This window comes from Lethenteron reissneri, chromosome 38 (assembly GCF_015708825.2).
Source record: "Lethenteron reissneri isolate LAM-NWPU_2019-01 chromosome 38, ASM1570882v1, whole genome shotgun sequence".
NCBI lineage: Eukaryota > Metazoa > Chordata > Hyperoartia > Petromyzontiformes > Petromyzontidae > Lethenteron > Lethenteron reissneri.
In genome coordinates, this window is record NC_083816.1 from 4,722,800 (window position 1) to 4,744,006 (window position 21,207).

A 21,207-nucleotide genomic window follows, 5' to 3' on the forward strand; every position below is an offset into this window, starting at 1 on the left:
CATAATGCACTGCTCTATAGGAGGGTTGCCAGATAAATACATATCTGACGCCGACAGCACACGCGGATTCAAATTAAGAAAACATTATACTTTAATCGATGTATGCGCGACGCGTAATTAGTTGGCTGTGAAAGCATCCTCGTGTATACAGTGTAAAGGATTCCAGAGCTTTGGAAATTGTCGGCAGCACACTTGGGGGGGGGCTCACTGTCTGGCTGCTTGCCACACACGGGAGCGGTGGCCAAGTGGGAAGAGGCGGGATCTGTCGGGAAGATTCAACGCACCCGCAGGAGGGGCTGTGACTGCCCTCTGCGAGTGGACTGCACCGTGTACACGTACACACAGCACGATGGTTTCAACCAGTGGTTCTTCATGTGGGGTGCACGTGCACCCCACCTGGGGATGCGAGATGCCCTTTCTGGGGTTGCGAGACACGGCCAGATTTTTTTTGTCGAAGGTAAATCATCGAAACACAAATTAAGTACGGGCACGTGAGTACAACTACTTCATCTTGATTTGAAGCTTTCGTGACTGCAGGAATCCATACTCTTTGGTTCGTTCGGCAAAGTCACGTAGGTAGAAAATATTTTTTATTTTATTTTATGGATTCCTGCAGTCACGAAAGCTTCAAATCAAGATTAAGTATTTGTACTCACTTAGTAGTTGTACTCTTTGGTTCTTTCGGTAAAGTCACGTAGGTATAACAAAATTTTTTTAAAATTATTTTATATGTACGTTTTACCGAAATAACCAAAGAGTACAACTACGTAGTTTCATCAAACGCTCTATGTGTTTATTAACATTATACAAAAAAATTACGATTGAGAATCAAAGGGGTGCAAGGCTGCAGTAAGGTTTTAAGAACCACTGGCTGAAACGATGAAACAATTTTTATTTAACCAGGTAAGGCCCACTGAGACATATATCACTTTTTCAGAAGAGCTATATAGCTGGCCACAAATGATAGCTCAACGAAGTGGCTTATCATCACGTGGAAATGTATAGCTGCCCAACACTCTAAACGTGCGATGTTGATTCTAAAATGTGGAGGGGAAAACCCGGAGGGACCCAGAGACAAATCCACGCGACCACAAAGAGAGAGAGAGACAGAGAGACACTCCAAACTCCAAATATACAGCAGGGGTCAGGGTCGGGATCGAACCGACGAACTTCCTGCATACCAGGCGAGGGAGTTAACATCTCCTAGCCACCGTCTGATGTGATGCTGCACGCTGTGATGATGGCAGTGCGATTTGATGTTGCACCACTCGCTGTTATGGTGTAATGGTGACGTTAACGCAGTCAAGGCGCACCAAGCACCAGTGAACCACACGCGAACTCCAGCGAGGAATACAAACAACTTTAATGTGGCTATTGCAGTTTACAAAATGCAGTGCATACATACTGTAACGTATACTGTAGCAATGCACACAGCTGGACAGACATCACAGCCATCGCGCTCACGGGCTGATATAGGCAACAACAGCAGTAGCAGGAGCAGCAAATCGAATAACAACAATACTAATATTATTATTATCACGTAATAGGTAAAAGCCGTAGGCCCGCTCTGGCTTGCTCCCAATATTGCCAACTGAAGGCCCTCGGCTAAAGCAAGGGGGCTGTCTTCACGGATTCCCTCGTGACGGAGTGTATGTACCGCAGGCATTTGTCGTGAATAAGAGAGGAGTCTTTATTTATTCCGGCACCGGACACGCTCTTCAAGGATTCCCTTCGTTCCAAGCGTCCCCATCTCTCGCGTTTCCATCCCCCCCTCCTATTATATAGACCCCTCTAGCCTTCTTACTCGAAGGTTCCTTGTCCTTCCACTTTCCCTCCAGACAATTCACCTTTCCACTTTAGGGCCATCCATTGAGTAGGTACGCAAAAAATCCGTAAAAACGTGACCCCCTCCCCCCATCCCCGAATCCTATAGAACGGCCGATATTTAATCCACGCAGCAACGATCAAGGATTAATAATATTAACGTGTTTAAGCAAACAGATAGTCCACCGCCGGCTGCATTAAAGAATTAAGTTGCGTACCTTGGCCACGTATTTTGCTGAGCCGCGTGACAGCTGCAGTCAGGGGCACGGTGACATACAAAGTGACACCTCTCCCACAGTCCCACTTCTCCCGGCAGGACTTGTTGTCTCACAGCTGAAGACACTGAACAGGGCTGTCGGAAAGACGCTGCTTGCGTTGTGGCCGAAACGTCGTGAGAATTGCATTTTATTATGTTTTATTTTTATTTTATTATTTCCCTTCTGCGTGACTTTATCGAAAGAACCAAGAAGATTGACGTGTTTAATCAAACAGATTGGCCACCGCTGGACTATCTAACTCATTCAAATTGTTATTGAGGCTTCACCCCCCCCCCCCCGTTTCCTATGCGTACATTGTCAGTAGACCCTCTTACGCAAGCGAACGCATTTGGGGTAACCCCCCCTCCATGCATACGTACTAAATGGATGGCCCCTTACTCCAACGGATCCCAACCCACCCTCCCTGTCAATCATCCTCCGTCTCTCGCTCTTTCCCCGTTGCATTTCTCCCTCCCAAATCCGCTTCAATTGCCCCTGCCTCTAATCAATACCCCTATCAGGCCTCGTTAAGTTACCAATCAGGGGGGGGGGGGGGGCATTGTTATTTTGTTTACTTCGTGATTATTCGCGGTGTCCGCCACGTGTCAGGCGAGTATCGTCTGGTCGTGATTATAATCTCTGACACATTCACGTGCATCGAGGTTCTTGAAACATTTCTTGAGAAGGCTTTTATTTTTTTATTTGACCGAATTCGAAAACAAATTGGCACTTCTTGTTATTTAGTTTTGCCGGCTCGTGCGGGCGAGAGGGGGGGGGGTCTTCCAAGTCGGAGCGAGTCGCTCTCCTGCTGCCCCCTCTCCAGAGTGGCATCTCTGTGGCCACGTTTTACTCCACCGCACGCGACCTGCTGCCGGGCGACTGAACATGCGGGCGAACCCACGGAATTACTACTGCTGGATAACAACAAAGATGTTGCGTAGGAGAAAGGGGGATTTTTTTTTTGTCGTCGTGAACCCTACCCCGTCGCTTGAACTCCTGCCGCGCCCGGAGATGGAATCGAACGGGCGACAATCTGCATAGCAAGTCCAATGCAGCCGACCCCCTGAACACCACAGTGGGTAGCAGCGCCGACGATATTAACGTAAAACAGAGATTTCACTTTGTAACTGCGTCGTGAAACAATCGGTATAAGTGATACTTAACGATAATGATGACTGAATTGCGGTGATTCCACCAAAAAGTATATTTTTGTTGTTTAAATAAGAACTATGTTGCATACAATAACGCTTCCAAGTGTACAAATGTCTGGGTGAGTGGTGAGTGTGGCAAACGGGTGGAGGGGGCAGGGCCCAGGGATAGGGGGGGGGGGGCAGGGATAGGGGGGACACGGATAAGGGGGGGGGGGGCGATTGGGAAGATTGCCCCGGCACATAGGACGAGCTGGCTCGCCTCGAGGGATGCACACAGCGGAGTGAACACACACAGCTCGAACGTGCCGATGCATTGTGCGCGCAGTCTGATGTCGGTGTGATGGAAGCGCAATGGTGATGTTGCACGCCGTGATGGGGGTGTGATGGTGATGTCGCAGGCTTTGGTGGGCGTGTGATGGGAGTGTCATGGTGATGTGGTGAAGATGGTGGTGCAGGAGTTACTCTCCTTTCGGAAGAAAGCGGCCCAAGACAGACAGATATACAAACGCACAACAGAGACTTATGTACAGACAGACAGACAGCTGTACAGGTAGACATTGAGACCGACAGATGGATTGACACACAGATGGATTGACACACAGACTGATAGACGTACACACAAACAGAGACATGCGCAGAGAAACATGCGCAGACTGACAGATTCACTGACGCACGGGGCAGACAGGCAAACGGACAGACGCAGACGAACAAGATGAACAGACGCATACCGGCAGACGGACACACAATGACAGAGACACAAACAAAGTTCGACAGACAGAGAAAGACACACAGACACACACACAGACGTACTCCCTTACGGTCTTCTCCACCGCTATCCCATGGCCGTGATCATGCCGGCGTGGTGCGGCGACACGAAGGGCAGCCCCGCGTGGGCGTGCGCCACGGGGGAGCCGAACGGAGCCAGCTGACCCAGCTGGCCAAGGTGGCCCAGGTGTCCGTGCATCGCCGTGTCCAGGTGTCCCACGCCCAGGTGAGACATCCCACCCACAGGCAACGTTTTGTCCATCTGCTGCTGCTGCTGCTGATGATGATGCTGCTGCTGATGCTGGTGATGATGTGGGTGGTGGTGGAGATGATGCTGATGATGTTGATGATGCTGGAGAAGCTGCTGTTGCTGCTGCTGCTGTTGTTGTTGTTGTTGCTGCTGCTGATGGTGGTGGTGGTGCTGGTGGTGGTGATGGAGTTGCTGTTGCTGCTGATGGTGATGGTAGTGCTTGATCATCAGATCTTCGGGGTCACTGAGGGCTCCGTCAGCGCCGCTCCTCCTCATCTTTTTGCTCTTGCTGGACATCTTGCGATTTCGCGTTTGAATTCCTTCCTTCTTCATGGTGAGTGGTCGGTTCACCTGTCAATCAAATGAACCAAATTAATCAAATTGGCGATTTAACGAGCGGCTTTCTTTCACGATTCATCGTTGAAAATTATTTTTCGGTTAAGTCACGCAAATAAAATATCCGGTCAAATGTGTGTTCGTGAAACCCTCCACCACCCTGCCATAGCCAAACAAAGGGTCGCATGTATTTCTTCTGCTACAATTTATTGTGAGGATTGTTCTTCAACTTACCGCTGTGAGTGAGCAGAAACAATCTTGTACACCACGTGGCAAATTACGTCTAATTTGTCGACGGTATATGTGCGTGTCTTTGTGTCTAGAGGTGCTTGCTAACAGCACTTGCTCCTTCAGTCTGTTAAGGGTTTACGGCGGAAATTGTATTTGTCTTTTGTGTCTATATCGATATTTATGTGTGTGTATATGTATTTAAGTATGCATATATACGTGTGCGGAGCGGCATTGTAGCGGTTAGTGTGCTGGGCCATGTACCCGGCGAGTCGAGTTCGATTCCCGCTCATGGTGAACACCGGTGATGATTATCTGAACCGGTCCTGGGCCTCCCCTAAGTCGACTTAGCCTCAAATGAGCACTTGGTGCGGTGTGATAACATCGTTACTAGGATGACAAAGGCGGCCGGGCGTGGTGCTGGCCAACCACCCCCTCGTGTGCCTTGTCAGCCTTCATAGGTGCTCGCTAACAGCACTTGCCCCTACAGTCTGTTAAGGCTATACGGGGGATCTTTGTCTTTGTTATATGTAGGTGAACTGGTTCTGGGCCTCCCCGAGGTCGACTCAGCCTCAAATTAGTAGCTGGTAGGTTGTGTAAAAACATCGCCACTGGGGAGACAAAGGCGGTCATGGCGTGGTGCTGGTCACCCACCCCCTCGTGTGTCAAGCCGACCTTCATAGGCGCTTGCTAACAGCAAGGGGGATATTGGTCCGTGTCTTGTACGTGTGTTCGCGCGTATGTGTCGACGTACGTTGTGGAGCTTGAAGTAGAGTCCGCACGCGTTGCACACGGGGTCCCCGTGCGCGTTCCGTCTCCACAGCGTCGTGGTGCTGGTCAGGCAGTTGGCGCACGCAGTCCCGGACCGCCTTGCGGCAGACTTCACGCACACACAACACAGACGAAGATCCCACGTGGAGTCTTCAACACAACGTTTGGGGCCAAATGATGTTAGCGGGCAGCACCAATGAAGGCCGAAATGGCGCACGAGGGGGTGGGTGGCCAACACTACGGCCGGCCGACTTTTATCTCCTGAGTGACGATGTTTACACGTCGCACCAGGTACCCATTTAAGGCTGAGTGGATCTAGGAGAGGCCCAAAAACGGTTCAAATATTCGCCACTGTTATTGGTCTCTGTCCCTGTGTGACGACACACACACACACGTGTCTCTTTGTGACGACACACACGTGTCTCTGTGTCTCTTTGTGACGACACACACACACACACGTGTCTCTGTGTAACGACACACGCACACACACACACACACGTGTCTCTTTGTGACGACACACACGTGTCTCTGTGTCTCTTTGTGACGACACACACACACACACGTGTCTCTTTGTGACGACACACACACACACACGTGTCTCTTTGTGACGACACACACACACGTGTCTCTTTGTGACGACACACACACACGCACAGGGTGAGACACACACACACAGGGTGAGACACACACATACACACAGGGTGAGACACATGCAGCGCCGCGCTCTCACCAGGCGCCGCTTGGGTTTGATGAGCGGCCGGTTCTGCCCGTTCATCTTGTGGTAGAGGCCGCACGCGTTGCACAGGTAGTGGCCCGTGCCGTCCCTGCGCCAGAGCGGCGTCGACGTGGCGCCGCAGTTCACGCACTCGCGGCCCTCTGACGGGAGTGGGGAGGTATGACACGTGCTCAATGGTGGCGGGAGTCTCGTGGCACGTGCTCACTGGTAAGAAGGCTCGCTCTAGATGTGAAGTTGTCGTGACTGCAAGGATCCATACTCTTTTGGGTTTTTTCGGTAAAGTCACGTAGGTGAAAAAATAAAGTAAATAAAAAGAATGGTAATACATTTATTAATTTATTTATAATAAATTTAAATGAAAACAAATAAATGTACTAATTTCTTTGTTTCATTTTAATTTATAAATGTCTTAATTTATTTGCTTTCATTTTAATTTATTATGTATATTACCGATGTGACTTTACCGAAAAGACCAAAGAGTAAGAAGCCTCGTGTTCACTTAGATGACATCACACCTGTCAACTCGTAGGTGTTAGAATGAAGAGGGTTGCAGGTTTTTTTGTGTTGTTGCGTGCGTCGTAAGATAATATGTTCATAGTTATGCAGGAGTTTGTCATCATCGTTGTCGTCTCTGTCACGGTGAACCGCTCTCATCATCACATTCACCGTGATGACCATCACGGTTCAGAACCCATATGATCATCATCATGACCTTCCACTCTACCATCATCACGCATGGTAATACTGGTAGGAAACTCCTGGTTACACCAGCCCACAGGGGATTATTGTGTCCGTCGTGCAGGGAGGGGCTGGGTGGGGAGGGGAGGGGCTGGGTGAGGAGGGTGGGGCTGGGTGGGGAGGGGAGGGTGGGGAGGGGCTGGGAGGGGTGGGGCTGGGTGGGGAGGGGCTGGTCACCCCGTGGTGCCCTTATAAAACTCAACGTTTAACCAACTCACGCCGGCTTGTGCCCACCCTCACAGTCGGCCATATTTGCGGAATACACCACGCCGCCGTTGACCCTGGCCATTGACCGAGCAACCCAACGTTCTTACCAGCTCCCTCCGCAGGAATATGTTGGTTATCATCAACATCCGCATCATGATCATAATCATCGTCATCACTACCACGGGCCAATACTTCTGAATGTCATCGTCGTCATCGTAACGGCTGCGGTATATAAACTCCACTCAAGTGACACGAGAACGATGCACGGGTGAGCCTAGATCCTCGTTCGGAACGAAACGTTCCTTGACATCATCACCGATCGCGGCCGAGTTCTGCGTGAGAGTTGAACGACCAAACGAACGAACGAACGAAAAAACGAAAGTCGCTCCCCCCTGCACCCCCCCCCCACCTCATCTACCACTTTTCTCTTAGACAGGAGACTCCTCGCTCTGTCTGTCAACGACCCCAACTCATCGCCTCGCTACACGACATCGTCATCATCAGCCATGGTCACTCCACTGCTGGATGACGGCCTCCCCTAAATGACTGCCTCCTCTCACGATCTTCATCATCATCATCATCAGCCATGGCCACTCCACTGCTGGATGGCGTCCTCTCCCAAGTCACCACCACCATGCGTTCTAACAGCGCACTCAGCACCAGCGCACGCTCTGACTCATCATCCCTGCTGGCTGCCGTTGTTGTTGTAGTTGTTGCTGCTGCTGCTATCGTTAAAATAACTCAGCACATCTGCCAATAACCACACTGTGTACGCCATTAAATGGATAACCAAATATATAATAGGCGACGTTTCAAGCAACAGCCCTTCCTCAGTGGCCCTTTCTTCATATCGCCATTGTTTGAACCGTCACCTGTTATCGACCAATTTTCCTTTGCAGGCACACACACACACATTGACTCGCAGCGAGTTTGGGTGTTGTTCGTTATACTTGTACGCCAATTTCAACGCAGCAACAGGATCCACAACTCATCTGCTATACAGTATTATTATTATCATAACTGTTATATATATTTTTGTTATTCTTATCCGCCGATCCATCATCATCCCTGCTCGCGACGTGTGCTGCTCCCAAACGTAATAATATTAATTCAGATGCCAAGAGATACATCAATAAATGGGAGGAGGCCCAACGGAAACAGCCAAAATAAAGACAATGAGAGACACAGAGAGATGGCCTTCATCCAGCAGTGGATTGCTCATGGCTACTGCTGATTGATGATGATGATGACGACGCCGATATAATTGTGGATACCTCGTTTGTTAGTTGTGCGATATTCCTGAAGGACCCGCAACTCGCTGTCTGCGATACCGGTTCCCCTAGCGGCATGCGGCAGTAGATGCGTTCTAAAAAAGTGCGCACAAAGCGAAACCGCGTAGCGTGGAACGCACAGACACCCAACCCACAATGCACGGCACCAGGAGACGGCTGCCTTCCAAGTAGCGCACACAGTACACACACAGTACACACACACACACGGTACACACACAGTACACACACAGTACACACACACGGTACACACACACACGGTACACACAGTACACACACACAGTACACACATACAGTACAGACACACAGTACACACATACAGTACAGACACACAGTACACACACAGTATACACACACAGTACACACACACAGTACACACACAGTACACACACACAGTACAGACACACACACAATACAGACACACAGTACACACAGTACACACACAGTACACACGCACAGAGTACACACACAGTACACACACAGTACACACACAATGGTGTCCTACGTCCGACGGCATGTCCTCATGTGAGTGAGTTCAAACCGCAATTTTGTATAGAAATAGGTGAGCCACATAGACGCGAAATAGCACTAACCGAACCCGCACAAAGCGAGGGAACCCTGAATAGACGTTGTTGTCTTTGTTTTGTCGCTGCTCTGCTCACGCACCACGGATCTGCCGTGTAGAATATCCTGGAATACTGGATAAGCGTGACCAGATACAAATGTAAGCTTCATAGAGCGGAGGGAGTATAGTTGTGGGTGGGATGAGGGCAGGAGACGCAGATGACGACGCTGTCATCGAGGGAGAGAGAGAGAGAAGGCGATTGCAGGCAGCGACTTGGCTGGCAAAGCGGGGGGGGGGGGGGGGGACACGTGGCCAGATTCAGGAGACACGGCGGAGAGTCCAGAGGGAGGGATCCCGGGGAGCATGAACAAGACGACCTTTCACGCAATGAATTAAAACGCGATCGAGGGCGCAGTGCGGTGTAGTCTGTAGAGGTCAACGTTATAATACAGGTAGGAACAACAGGTTCCACACTGCCCACCAGGGATTATTTGTCTGTCTGTCGTGCATATGGGGAGGGTGGGGGGTGGAAGGGGTGGAAGGGGTGGAGAGGGGAGGGTGAGGAGGGAGGGGCTGGGTGGGGAGGGGAGGGTGGGGAGGGGCTGGGTGCGGAGGGTGGGGAGGGTGGGGCTGGGTGGGGGGTGGGAGGGGTGGGGCTGGGTGATGAGGGGCTGGTCACCCCGTGGTGCCCTTATAAAACTCAACGTTTAGCCTACTCACGCCGGCTTGTGCCCGCCCTCACAGTCGGGCATATACACCACGCCGCCGTTGACCCTGGCTATTGACCGAGCAACCCAACGTTCCTACCAGCTCCCTCCGCAGGAATGTGTTAATGATCGTGCCCAAGTAAGCACCACAATAGGAGGCAGCGTGGTTGTAGTTCACCCGGTCCAAGTTATAAGGTTCGTGTTGCCTAGATTTGTCCATCTGGCAAACTGGCGTCTCTCAGCCTGATAACCGAGCAAGCCAGCAACAACGTTTGATTGATTTGGAGAAAAAGAAAAAAGCAATCTAACGTAAACAAAAGTGCGTGTTTTTTAAAAGCAAAACCATATAAATAAATATACGGCCAAATTGGCTTAAGAGGCGCGCAATTTTCCTTTTTTCCCCCCAATCGGAAATGTCCGTTTAGTTGGTAAACAGCTCCTCCGCCGGCACGCGCATCCGTGTCTCCGTGGCCCCGAGTTGAGATCAACACGGGCGGCGATCACGACAATCACGACGAAGAGGACAATTGACAAAGGTCCCCCGAATAGCCTTCGACATGCCGTCGTTGCGGGGCAAGTGCTCAGTCGTTTGGAAGCTCGCAGCAGCAGCGCGTCCCGGCCGCCTCGTGGCATCACCATTGAGCACACAACAGGCTCTGTAGAGAGCGGTAGGCACTGCTCACGCAAGCCATCGTTATCAATTATCTATCGTCAATGATCTATAATCAATTATCTCGCATTAATGATGTATCATCAATTTAAAGCCTTCGTGACTGCAGGGATTCATCGTCTTGGTTCTTTCGGTAAAGTCACGTAGAATGGAAATAATAAAATAAAAACATAATAAAATAATTATTTTATTGTGTTTTAGTTTTATTATTATTCATCTTCTTGGTTCTTTCGGTAAAGTGACGTAGAATAGAAATAACACAATAATAAAAATAAAACATAATAAAATACTAAAATAAATATTTTGATAACAAAAATAAAACATAATAAAATATGCTTTATTTTTATTACTTTATTATTTCCATTCTACGTGACTTTACCGAAAGAACCAAGAGGATGATGTATCATCAATTATCTTGAATCATTATCTCGCATTAATTATCTATCGTCATCAATTAGCTTTCATCATGATTATCTATTGTCAATTCTCTTTCATTATAATAAACTCCCATTATCATACTGGACGCCTGTGGAAAAAGAAAGCTTTGTAGCTCATCGGATTCCTCCAGTGTCAATATACACTTTGATTTTGATAATTATTTATCTATCATCAATTATCTATAATAATTACAATCAATTATGTACCAGCATGATGTATCATCGTCATTTATAATTCATTATTATCATCAGCAATCAAATCACTGCGTCAAAATCATCATAATAAATTATCTTTGATCATCAATGAGATCTCATCATATTTCTGCAGCAGAAATTATTTTTCAACATCACCACCATCGTTATCATGAATTTAATCATCGTTAAATATCTGTCGTGAATATAATCAATGGACGTTCGTTATCACCGTCTTTACAATCACACACACTCGTGGTCGTCATCATAAATCATCACGACCATCGTCGTCGTCATCATCGACTGATCGTTCGTCGTGATCATTGTCAATTATTCATCATCAACGTCATCTTCTTGGTTCTTTCGTCGTGAGAATTATTTTCTTATGTTTTATTTTTCTTATTTTATTATTTCCCTTCTACGTGACTTTACCGAAAGAACCAAGAAGATGAATCCCTGCAGTCACAAAAGCTTTAAATCGAAATCATCAACGTCATCATCCTCTTCAATCATCTTGCATTATCACCCGCAATAGTTGTCTTTCATAGTCATCGTCATCATTGATCTTGTGTCATCACCAACACTACCACCACCACCATAATTGATTATCTCTCATCATTCCCATCATCACCGTGATCACATCTCATCCAAAGAGAACTCTCAACTCATCCGATGCAGAAGCCTCGTGCCATCTGATGCAGGATAATAAATGATTCACTGACGGCATCTCTCCTCCAAACATTTGTTTCCACGACTCCCAGATTGATGCCAGATCTACAAGTTCCAGGTCTCATGTCCCGTGTCCAGGTCCCAAGTCTCACGTCCCGTTTCACCGTATCCCAGGTCCTCGTGCCCCAGTTCCATCTAGTTCTCCAGGTCCCCCCGTGTCCCAGATCCCCATATCCCATGTCCCCGTGTCCCAGGTCCATCTAGTTCCCCAGATCCCCCCGTGTCCCAGATCCCCATATCCCATGTCCCCGTGTCCCAGGTCCCCCCAGGATCCCAGAACCCCATATCCCATGTCCCCGTGTCCCATGTCCCAGGTCCTCCCGTGTAACCAGGTTCCCGTGCCCCAGGTCCCCCCGTGTCCCAGTGCCCCCCCCCCCGGGTCCCAGATCACCATATCCCATGTCCCCATGTCCCAGGTTCTAGGTCCTCCCGTGTACCAGGTTCCTGTTCCCCAGGTCCCCGTGTTCCAGGTTCCAGGTCCTCCCGTGTCCCAGGTCCCCCCAGGGTCCCAGGTCCCCCAGGGTCCAAGATCACCATATCCCATGTCCCCATGTCCCAGGTTCTAGGTCCTCCCGTGTCCCAGGTTCCCGTGTCCCAGTGCCCCCCAGGGTCCCAGGTCCCCCCCCCCCGTGTCCCAGGTCCCCCCCCGTGTCCCAGGTCCCCCCCCCCCGTGTCCCAGGTCCCCCCCCCCCCGTGTCCCAGGTCCCCCCCCCCGTGTCCCAGGTCCCCCCCCCCCGCCAGGGTCCCAGGTCCCCCCCCCCCCCCGTGTCCCAGGTCCCCCCCCCGCCATGGTCCCAGGTCCCCCCCCCCGTGTCCCAGCTCCCCCCCCCTCCCAGGGTCCCAGATGTCCGCGTCCCTTACCCGTGGCCGAGCGGCTCTTGCTTCTTGATTTGGGGATGAAACTCAATCCGGGGCCCCCGTAGAGGTCCGCGGGGTGGAAGAGGGGAGCGGCCAGGGCCCCGTGCGGCGAGGGGGCGCCCTCTCCCAGCGGGTGGTGCGCGTGGTGATGGTGGGGGTGAGGATGGTGAGGGTGGTGAGGATGGTAAGCCGCCGCGTACGTGGCGATGGGATGGTGATGATGGGTGCTCCTGTGACCCGGGTTCAACTCCAGTTTGAGCGCCTCCGAATCTTTGCACTCGTCCGCGCGTCTCGCCGCAGCCGCGTGGAGGCCCTGCTGCTGATGCTGCTGATGCTGCTGCTGCTGATGGTGCTGCTGTTGCTGCTGATGGTGATGCGGCGATGGGTCTTTGGGCGGGGTGGGTGGGAAGCCGTAGACCAGGGGGCTATGAGACAGCGATGTTCCACCTCCACCGCCTGCGTACATTCCTCCGTGAGCCGCCGCCGCTGCTGCTGCCGCTGCCGCTGCCGATGTGCTGCTGCTCGTGTGGTTGATGAGGCCGCCGGGCTTCGTGAAGGCGCCGTGTGCGGCGCTCCACGCGGTGTGCGGGGAGAGGCCGCGTCCATTCTCCTGCAGCCACGTGGACAGCGCGGCCCCATGCAGCACCTGGGGCCGGCACACCTGGCGGACTGGGGGGGCCGTGGGGGAGGGGCGCAAGCGGGGGGAGGGGGGATACGCAGGGTAGGTCATGGGGTCACGGGACACAGGTGTGTTTGTAGGTGTGTGAGGGTCTGTATGTGTCTGTGTGTGTCCGTGTGTGTCTGTGTGTGTCCGTGTGTGTCTGTGTGTGTCTGTGTGTGTCGGTGTGTGTCTGTGTGTGTCTGTGTGTGTCTGTGTGTGCGTGATTAGCGCGCTGCACTACAAACCCCGCGACCCGAGTTGGTGCCCGTGTCAGTGTGCTGGTACGTGTGTCACGGTGTTTCGGTACGTGTGTCGGGCTGAGTCGGTAGGTGCTCCCCTACCGTGCGTGGGGGTGCGGTAACCTCCATGCGCCGCGGGGAAGAGGAGCCCCCCGACGGGAGTGCGGCGCTGCTCCGCGCCCCCCAGGAAGGCGTCGCCCGCCTCCTCGGAGCCCCGCAGCTGAGCCGCGTCCACGAAGCAGTGAGAAGAAACAGCGGCGGCGGCGGCAGGGAGAGCGTGGGGGTGCGAGGGGCCCCCCACAAACCCGACCCCCACCACCCCGACTCCCGGGTCCACCCCTCCGCCGCCCTGGTCCCCCGTGAGCACCACGTGGTGCGGCAGCCAGGGGCGAGCGGCGTCCGCGCTCAGCTCCATGGCTCGGCAGCAGCGACGGTGGTCGGTGGTCGATGATTGATTGGTCGATGGTTGGCGGTTGATTGGTCGATGGTTGGCGATTGATTGGTCGATGGTTGGTGGTTGATTAGTCGATGGTTGGTGGTTGATTGGTCGATGGTTGGCGGTTGATTGGTCGATGGTTGGTGGTTGATTAGTCGATGGTTGGTGGTTGATTGGTCGATGGTTGGCGGTTGATTGGTCGATGGTTGGCGGGTGATTGGTCGATGGTTGGTGGTTGATTGGTCGAAGGTTGGTGATTGATTGGTCGATGGTTGGCGGTTGATTTGTCGATGGTTGGCGGTTGATTGGTCGATGGTTTGGTGATTGAGGTAGTCCGTTGATGCGCGAGATGATAGTCGATGATTGAATAACACCGATGATGGTGACGACGACGATGATGATGCTGAGTATTGACAAAGCTCAGCGTTGACGACGACGACGATGATTGATGATTGAATAAAATCGCTGATAGAGACGCTGATCGATGAGTGGCGGTGTGAGGTGACACTTGATAACGATCAAAGATTAACCGTCGATTGTGATGACGACGATTAATGGCATCGATGAGCAATGATGTCCGCTGATGACGACGATGAAGACAGTGACTCTTGATGATGATGACGACGACGACGTTGATGATGATGTTGGCGATGAGGTAGAGACCGACAATTGACGATGACAGCCGACGATGTCGACAGAGACGAGGTCGGTTGAGAGATGAAGAGGTCTTCTGACGACGTCTTCGCCGTGGTGGTGGTGGTGGTGGTCGGTGACTGACGAAGACTACAGCTGACGAGGTGGACGAAGGCAGCAGTCGATGCTGATCGTTGGCAGGGTTTCAGCACAATGATGGTCACTGGGGAGCAAGATGGGAGTAAGAGAACAAGAGGGGGGCATCGAGGGGTCAGGACGAGTGGAGAATGTGGACCGTGACAACGACAACTACGATAACGATTGTGATGCTGCTGATGATGAGATGATAACGAGGTTAATGAACACACACCTGAGACCCACGGCGCGTTCACGTGGTGTGTGAACACACACCTGAGACCCACGGCGCGTGAACACACACCTGAGACTCACGGCGCGTTCACACGGCGCGTGAACACAATGTGGTATCAGGTTCATCATCATCATCGCCATCATTATCGCTCAATCCACAGCTGGAGTATGCACCCCACGCTTCACCAACGCTGGCGAAAGGAGGGGGGGACGACTCGAGAACAGATCCAGATGTCCCTCGCAGCTGTCGTTTTAGCCGGAGCCTCGGAGTCGAACTCAGGTGGCCTGGGTTCGCAGCGCAGTGCGCTAACCGCTGCGCCACCACTCATCCTCCCCTCCCCTACACACTTAAGCATACATGCGAATACACACACACGCAGACGCACGCACACAACACATATGTATATACATAGATGTCAAAGGCAAATATATATACCCCGTATAGAGTGTTGGGGCAAATTATGTTAGCGAGTAGCACCTATGACGGTCGGCACGGCACGGGCGGCCACGTACACCGCACCGGGTACTCATTTGAGGGCGAGTTAACCTAGGGGAGACCCAGGACCGGTTCAGGTAATCGCGCTAACCACTACACCACCGCTCCCCACGACACGCACACAAACACACACGGGTGATTGTGACGGTGACTGATGTGATTACTGCATCACAGAGACTCACACACAGACTCACATAGACACTCACACAGAGACACTCACACACAGAGACACAGAGACACTCACACAGACACACACAGAGACACAGAGACACACACAGAGACACACACACAGACTCACATAGACACTCACACAGAGACTCAGAGACACACACAGAGACTCACACAGAGACACACACAGAGACTCACACACAGAGACACACATAGACACTCACACAGAGACACAGAGACACACACAGAGACTCACACAGAGACACAGAGACACAGAGACACACACAGACTCACACACAGACTCACACATAGACTCACACACAGACTCACATAGACACTCACACAGAGACACACACACAGACTCACCTAGAGACTCATACAGAGACACACACAGAGACACACACAGAGACTCACACAGAGACTCACACTCAGACTCACACAGAGACTCACACAGAGACTCACACAGAGACTCACACAGAGACTCATAGACTCACACAAAGACGCACACAGAGACTCACACAGAGACTCACACAGAGACCCCAAGGCTCACTGCCTCTGTCGATGAAACAGTCTCACACAGAGACTCACACGGAGAGACTCACACAGAGACTCACAGACTAACACATAGACTCACACAAAGACGCACACAGAGACTCACACAGAGACTCACACAGAGACTCACCTAGAGACTCACACAGAGACTCACACAGAGACTCACACAGAGACTCATAGACTCACACAAAGACGCACACAGAGACTCACACAGAGACTCACACAGAGACCCCGTGTCTGACTGCCTCTGCCGATGAAACAGACAGCGCTGCCATGCGATTCCAGCCTCACGTCCCTCTCTCAGCACACGATCGGGTTGAGACACAATATATCTCGGTGTGCGTGTGTATATATGTTGTCTGATATGTATACATCCACATTGTATATTTGTCTCGTATTAATTTGTTCTGACATTACATTTATTAATGACATACTCTATGTTAAGTAAGTATGTTCTCTGACCGTTCAACATATGATGCTAGCGACCGTAAACACACATATATATATGTGTGTGTCTATGTGTGTATGTCTGCATATATATGCAAAACAAAGACATAGATTTCCCCGTGTCGCTTTAATGGACTTTTGGGGCAAGTGGTGTTAGCAGGCACACGTGAAGGCCGGCACACGAGGGGGGGGGGGGGGGGTGGTCAACACCACGCCCGGCCGCCTTTGTCTCCCCCAGTGCTGATGTTTTACACAGCGCACCAGGTACTCATTTAAGGTTGAGTCGACTGAGGGCAACGGCTTAGGACCGGTTCACAAATTCGCCACTTGCTTTTGGTCGTGAGCGGGAATCGAATTCGGGTCCGCCGGATTCGTAGCGCAATGCGCTAACCACTGCGCCACCGCTCCCCACCAATGATATAATTATGTACGCACACGCGCGCGGTAAAGACAACGATCCTCCGGGTAGCCTTCATAGACTGTTGGGGCAAGTGCTGTTAGCGAGCACCTATTAAGGCGAAATCGGCGCAAGACATATATATGTATCAACATACACACAGATGCACTCATCACACACAAAGTGCTTGCCGCAAATGAACCTCAATACCTCGATCATCTCGTCGAGGAGCGATAAAGCATCCACGCGATTGTGGCGAAGCCATCTAACAAAGACGGCCACTGCGTCGCGCGCTTTCAGATGCGCTTCCGCGGCCGTCTGGAACGCTCTCTTCCTCCCGATGTTAAAACGTCACTGGAGCTATGCACTTTTAAATAATCATCTCGATTTAAAGTCGATTTATTTTTAACTACTTTTTGTGCTTCGTTTGTTTTTATCGTTCCCCCGCACCTACGATCAGCACGGTTGACTACGTACGGCGCGAAATAAGTTCAACATAATTACATATATATAGACAGTCACATAAAACATCGACATACACGACGATGTAACGAAAAGCCCTTTGTCAATCCACTGCTGAAAAAGGCCTCCCCCCCACGCCGTATCGGTTATTTTGACCATACTTCACCACGCCGGTCAATGCGGGTTGGTGAAAGGAGGGATACCCCAGGACCGGTTCAGATTTCACTTGCCACTGATGTTCTTGTCGTGACCGGCAATCGATCTCAGGTGACCGAGGTTCGTAAGCGCAGTGCGGCTAACCACTGCGCCACCGCTCTACCCCGTAAAGCTATACCGTACCTGATGACACAAAGAGAGATTTGTACACACACACATCGATATACACAGACGCCCCATGTAGCCTGCGTAGACTGTTGGGGCAAGTGCCGTCATTAATCTCCGCACGGCGCACCAGAATGGTCAAGATACCCTCACACTCAGGCCGCCTTTGTCTCCCCCACGCCGAGACTCGCTTACACGCCCCCCCCCGGGAGATAGTACAGTTATCGTACTCATTTGATGCCGAGTCAACCTAAGCGGGGGTCGGGGATCGCGACAGCGGCGCCGCCGGCACGACACGCGCCCTACGGAAGGGCAGCGCTGCCCCCATTGAACCCCGGGGCAGCCAAGAGGTGGAATTCTCGGCACACCGCTTAAGGAGCCATCCGTTGAGTGCGTTACGCATGGAGTGGGGAGAGTGGGGGGGGGTTAACCCAAACGCGTTCGCTTGTATATGGGGGGTCTACTGACAATGTACGCATAGGACACGGGGGGGGGGGGGGGGTGAAGCTTCGATAATAATTTGTCTACATTGCCCTTCAAATGAGTTAGATAGTAATCTAGAATCAAGATGGACTGTTTGCTTAAACACGTGAATATTATTAATCCTTCATCGTTCCAGCATCGATTAAATATCGGCCGTTCTATAAGATTCGGGGGGAGGGGGGGAGGGGGGGATGAGGGGGTGTAGAAAGTCCGCGTGCGTACAGGGAGGCAGGGACAGCCTCGAGTTCCGACAGATTTGTCGCCGCGCACCGACTCAGCGGACGGGCCCCGAGCAGTTGTCGACACCGGGCGGGTGGCGAGTGACGCCTGCCAAGCGGCACCCCCCTACCGCGTGTCATCTTCCACCTCCTCGCCTTCACCCAACACGCGCAGTGACCGGCGCGGTGAAGTATGGTCAGACAACAGTCGTGGACGAGACGCCGTGAGGGCGGTGGGGGGGGGGTGTCCATGCAGCAGTTGATAGACAAACAGCTGTTGATGTTATATTTTGTTTTATGTTAATATACGTGACTTTACCGAAAGAACTAAGAGTATGAATCCTTGCAGTCACGAAAGCTTCAAATCTAGAATTATGTAAATATTATTTTATTATTTCCCTTCTACGTGACTTTACCGAAAGAACCAAGAAGATGAATCCCTGCAGTCACGAAAGCTTTAGATCAAAATTTAGCTGTTGATGTTATTCACGATAATTACGTTTTCATTTCGCAGGGTATGTGGTGTATTGTATATGAATGTTGAACTGTCGTTGGTATCCGATTCTCAATGAAGGCCCGTCTCTCTCTCAGTCTTAGAGTGTCTGTGTTCTGTCTCTCTCTCTCTGTCTCTCTGTATCTCTGTCTGTCTCTTTGTCTCTGTGTCTGTGTGTGTCCCCGTTGTCTTCCTATCCCACCGTGTCTCTCCGTGTCCCTCTTTGTCTATCTCAGCGTCTCTGTTTCTCGGCGTCTCTCTGTGTCGGAGATCATCTCAGTCTCTCCGTGTCCGGAAACACGACGATCGAGACGAACGCGTGAATTTTTTTGTTGAGAAAAAAGAGGGTTTAGTTCAAGTTCAGTTACATTTAATCAAATATTGATGGCGATGATGACGACGAAAATGACGGTGGTGGCAATCTTGGTCGTGACGGTGATGTGTGGATATATGTTGAACATCTTTCGTGCAAATCGGTGGTGCGGATGATGGTGATGATGGTGGTGATGGTGTTATGATTGTTGTGAATTACGCAGAAGCTAAGCAGGCGCTCACCTGTTCGGGTCCCTGGTCTCGGGATCCTGGGAACCGAGTTCCCCGCGGATCGACTCCGCACTCTCGCTCCGTCTCCTCTCGTCTCGTCTCTCTGACTCTCTCGCTCGCTCTCCTCCACTCGCCACTCTCGATGCTCCTCCTCCTCGCCACCACCACCACCACCGGTGACTCCTCCCAGCTCCACACACAAAGACAAACATTCCCCGTATAGCCTTGCACAGGCTACTGGGGCAAGTGCTGTTAGCGAGTGGCACCTATGAACGATGGTACACGAGGGGGTGTGGGTGGCCAGAGCCACGCCCGGCCGCCTTTGTCTCCCAAGTGGCGATGTTTACGCATCGCAGCGGGTACTCATTCGAGGCTGAGACAACCCATGAGAGGCAGCAGGAACGCTTCAAATCATCGTCACCGATGTTATTGGTCATGAACGCGAATCGGGTCGGGGGGTTCGTAGCGCAGCGTGCTAACCACAGCGCCACCGCTCCTCACACACACACGCGCGTGGGTACACACAGACACACACGCGTGAGTACACACAGACACACACCATGAGTACACATAGACACACACGTGTGGGTACACACAGACACACACCATGAGTACACACAGACACACACGTGTGGGTACACACAGACACACACGTGTGGGTACACACAGACACACACCATGAGTACACACAGACACACACGTGAGTACACACACACCATGAGTACACACAGACACACACGCGTGGGTACACACAGACACACACGCGTGGGTACACACAGACACACACCATGAGTACACACAGACACACACGTGTGAGTACACACAGACACACACCATGAGTACACACAGACACACACGTGTGGGTACACACAGACACACACCGTGAGTACACACAGACACACACGTGGGAGTACACACAGACACACACCATGAGTACACACAGACACACACCATGAGTACACACAGACACACACGTGTGGGTACACACAGACACACACCATGAGTACACACAGACACACACGTGTGGGTACACACAGACACACACCATGAGTACACACAGACACACACGTGAGTACACACACACCATGAGTACACACAGACACACACGTGGGTACACACAGACACACACGTGTGGGTACACACAGACACACACCATGAGTACACACAGACACACGCGTGGGTACACACAGAAACACACGTGAGTACACACAGACACACACGTGGGTACACACAGACAGACACACACCATGAGTACACACAGACACACACGTGTGGGTACACACAGACACACACGTGTGGGTACACACAGACACACACGTGTGGGTACACACAGACACACACACCATGAGTACACACAGACACACACACGTGAGTACACACAGACACACACACGTGTGGGTACACACAGACATACACACCATGAGTACACACAGACACACGTGTGAGTACACACAGACACACACGCGTGGGTACACACAGACACACACGTGGGTACACACAGATACACACGTGGGTACACACAGATACACACAATGAGTACACACAGACACACACACTTGAGTACACACAGACACACACA

At 51.5% G+C, this 21,207-nt stretch overlaps 1 protein-coding gene across 1 annotated transcript; it reads right to left on the reverse strand.

The window, feature by feature from the left end:
- Window positions 1–1,346: 1,346 nt before the first annotated feature.
- Window positions 1,347–19,760, reverse strand: LOC133351704 (GATA-binding factor 2-like). The gene is made up of 6 exons (XM_061567117.1): window positions 19,641–19,760; window positions 13,713–14,902; window positions 12,714–13,379; window positions 6,313–6,458; window positions 5,566–5,691; window positions 1,347–4,598 (listed from the first exon to the last, which is right to left on the reverse strand). The coding sequence occupies exons 2-6, from the start codon at window positions 14,023–14,025 to the stop codon at window positions 4,065–4,067; spliced, it is 1,785 nt and encodes a 594-aa protein (XP_061423101.1). The 5' UTR covers window positions 14,026–14,902; window positions 19,641–19,760; the 3' UTR covers window positions 1,347–4,064.
- Window positions 19,761–21,207: the final 1,447 nt, after the last annotated feature.

What these genes read in the sequence shown, in the direction of transcription:
- LOC133351704 (XM_061567117.1), bottom strand. Translation starts at nt 14,025, where the DNA reads ATGGAGCTGAGCGCGGACGCCGCTCGCCCCTGGCTGCCGCACCACGTG. An exon ending in TCAAACCCAAGCGGCGCCTG is followed by an intron (nt 5,692 to 6,312) that starts GTGAGAGCGCGG and finishes GTGTGCGTGAAG; the next exon opens with TCTGCCGCAAGGCGGTCCGG. An exon ending in TCTACTTCAAGCTCCACAAC is followed by an intron (nt 4,599 to 5,565) that starts GTACGTCGACAC and finishes TTTGATTGACAG; the next exon opens with GTGAACCGACCACTCACCAT.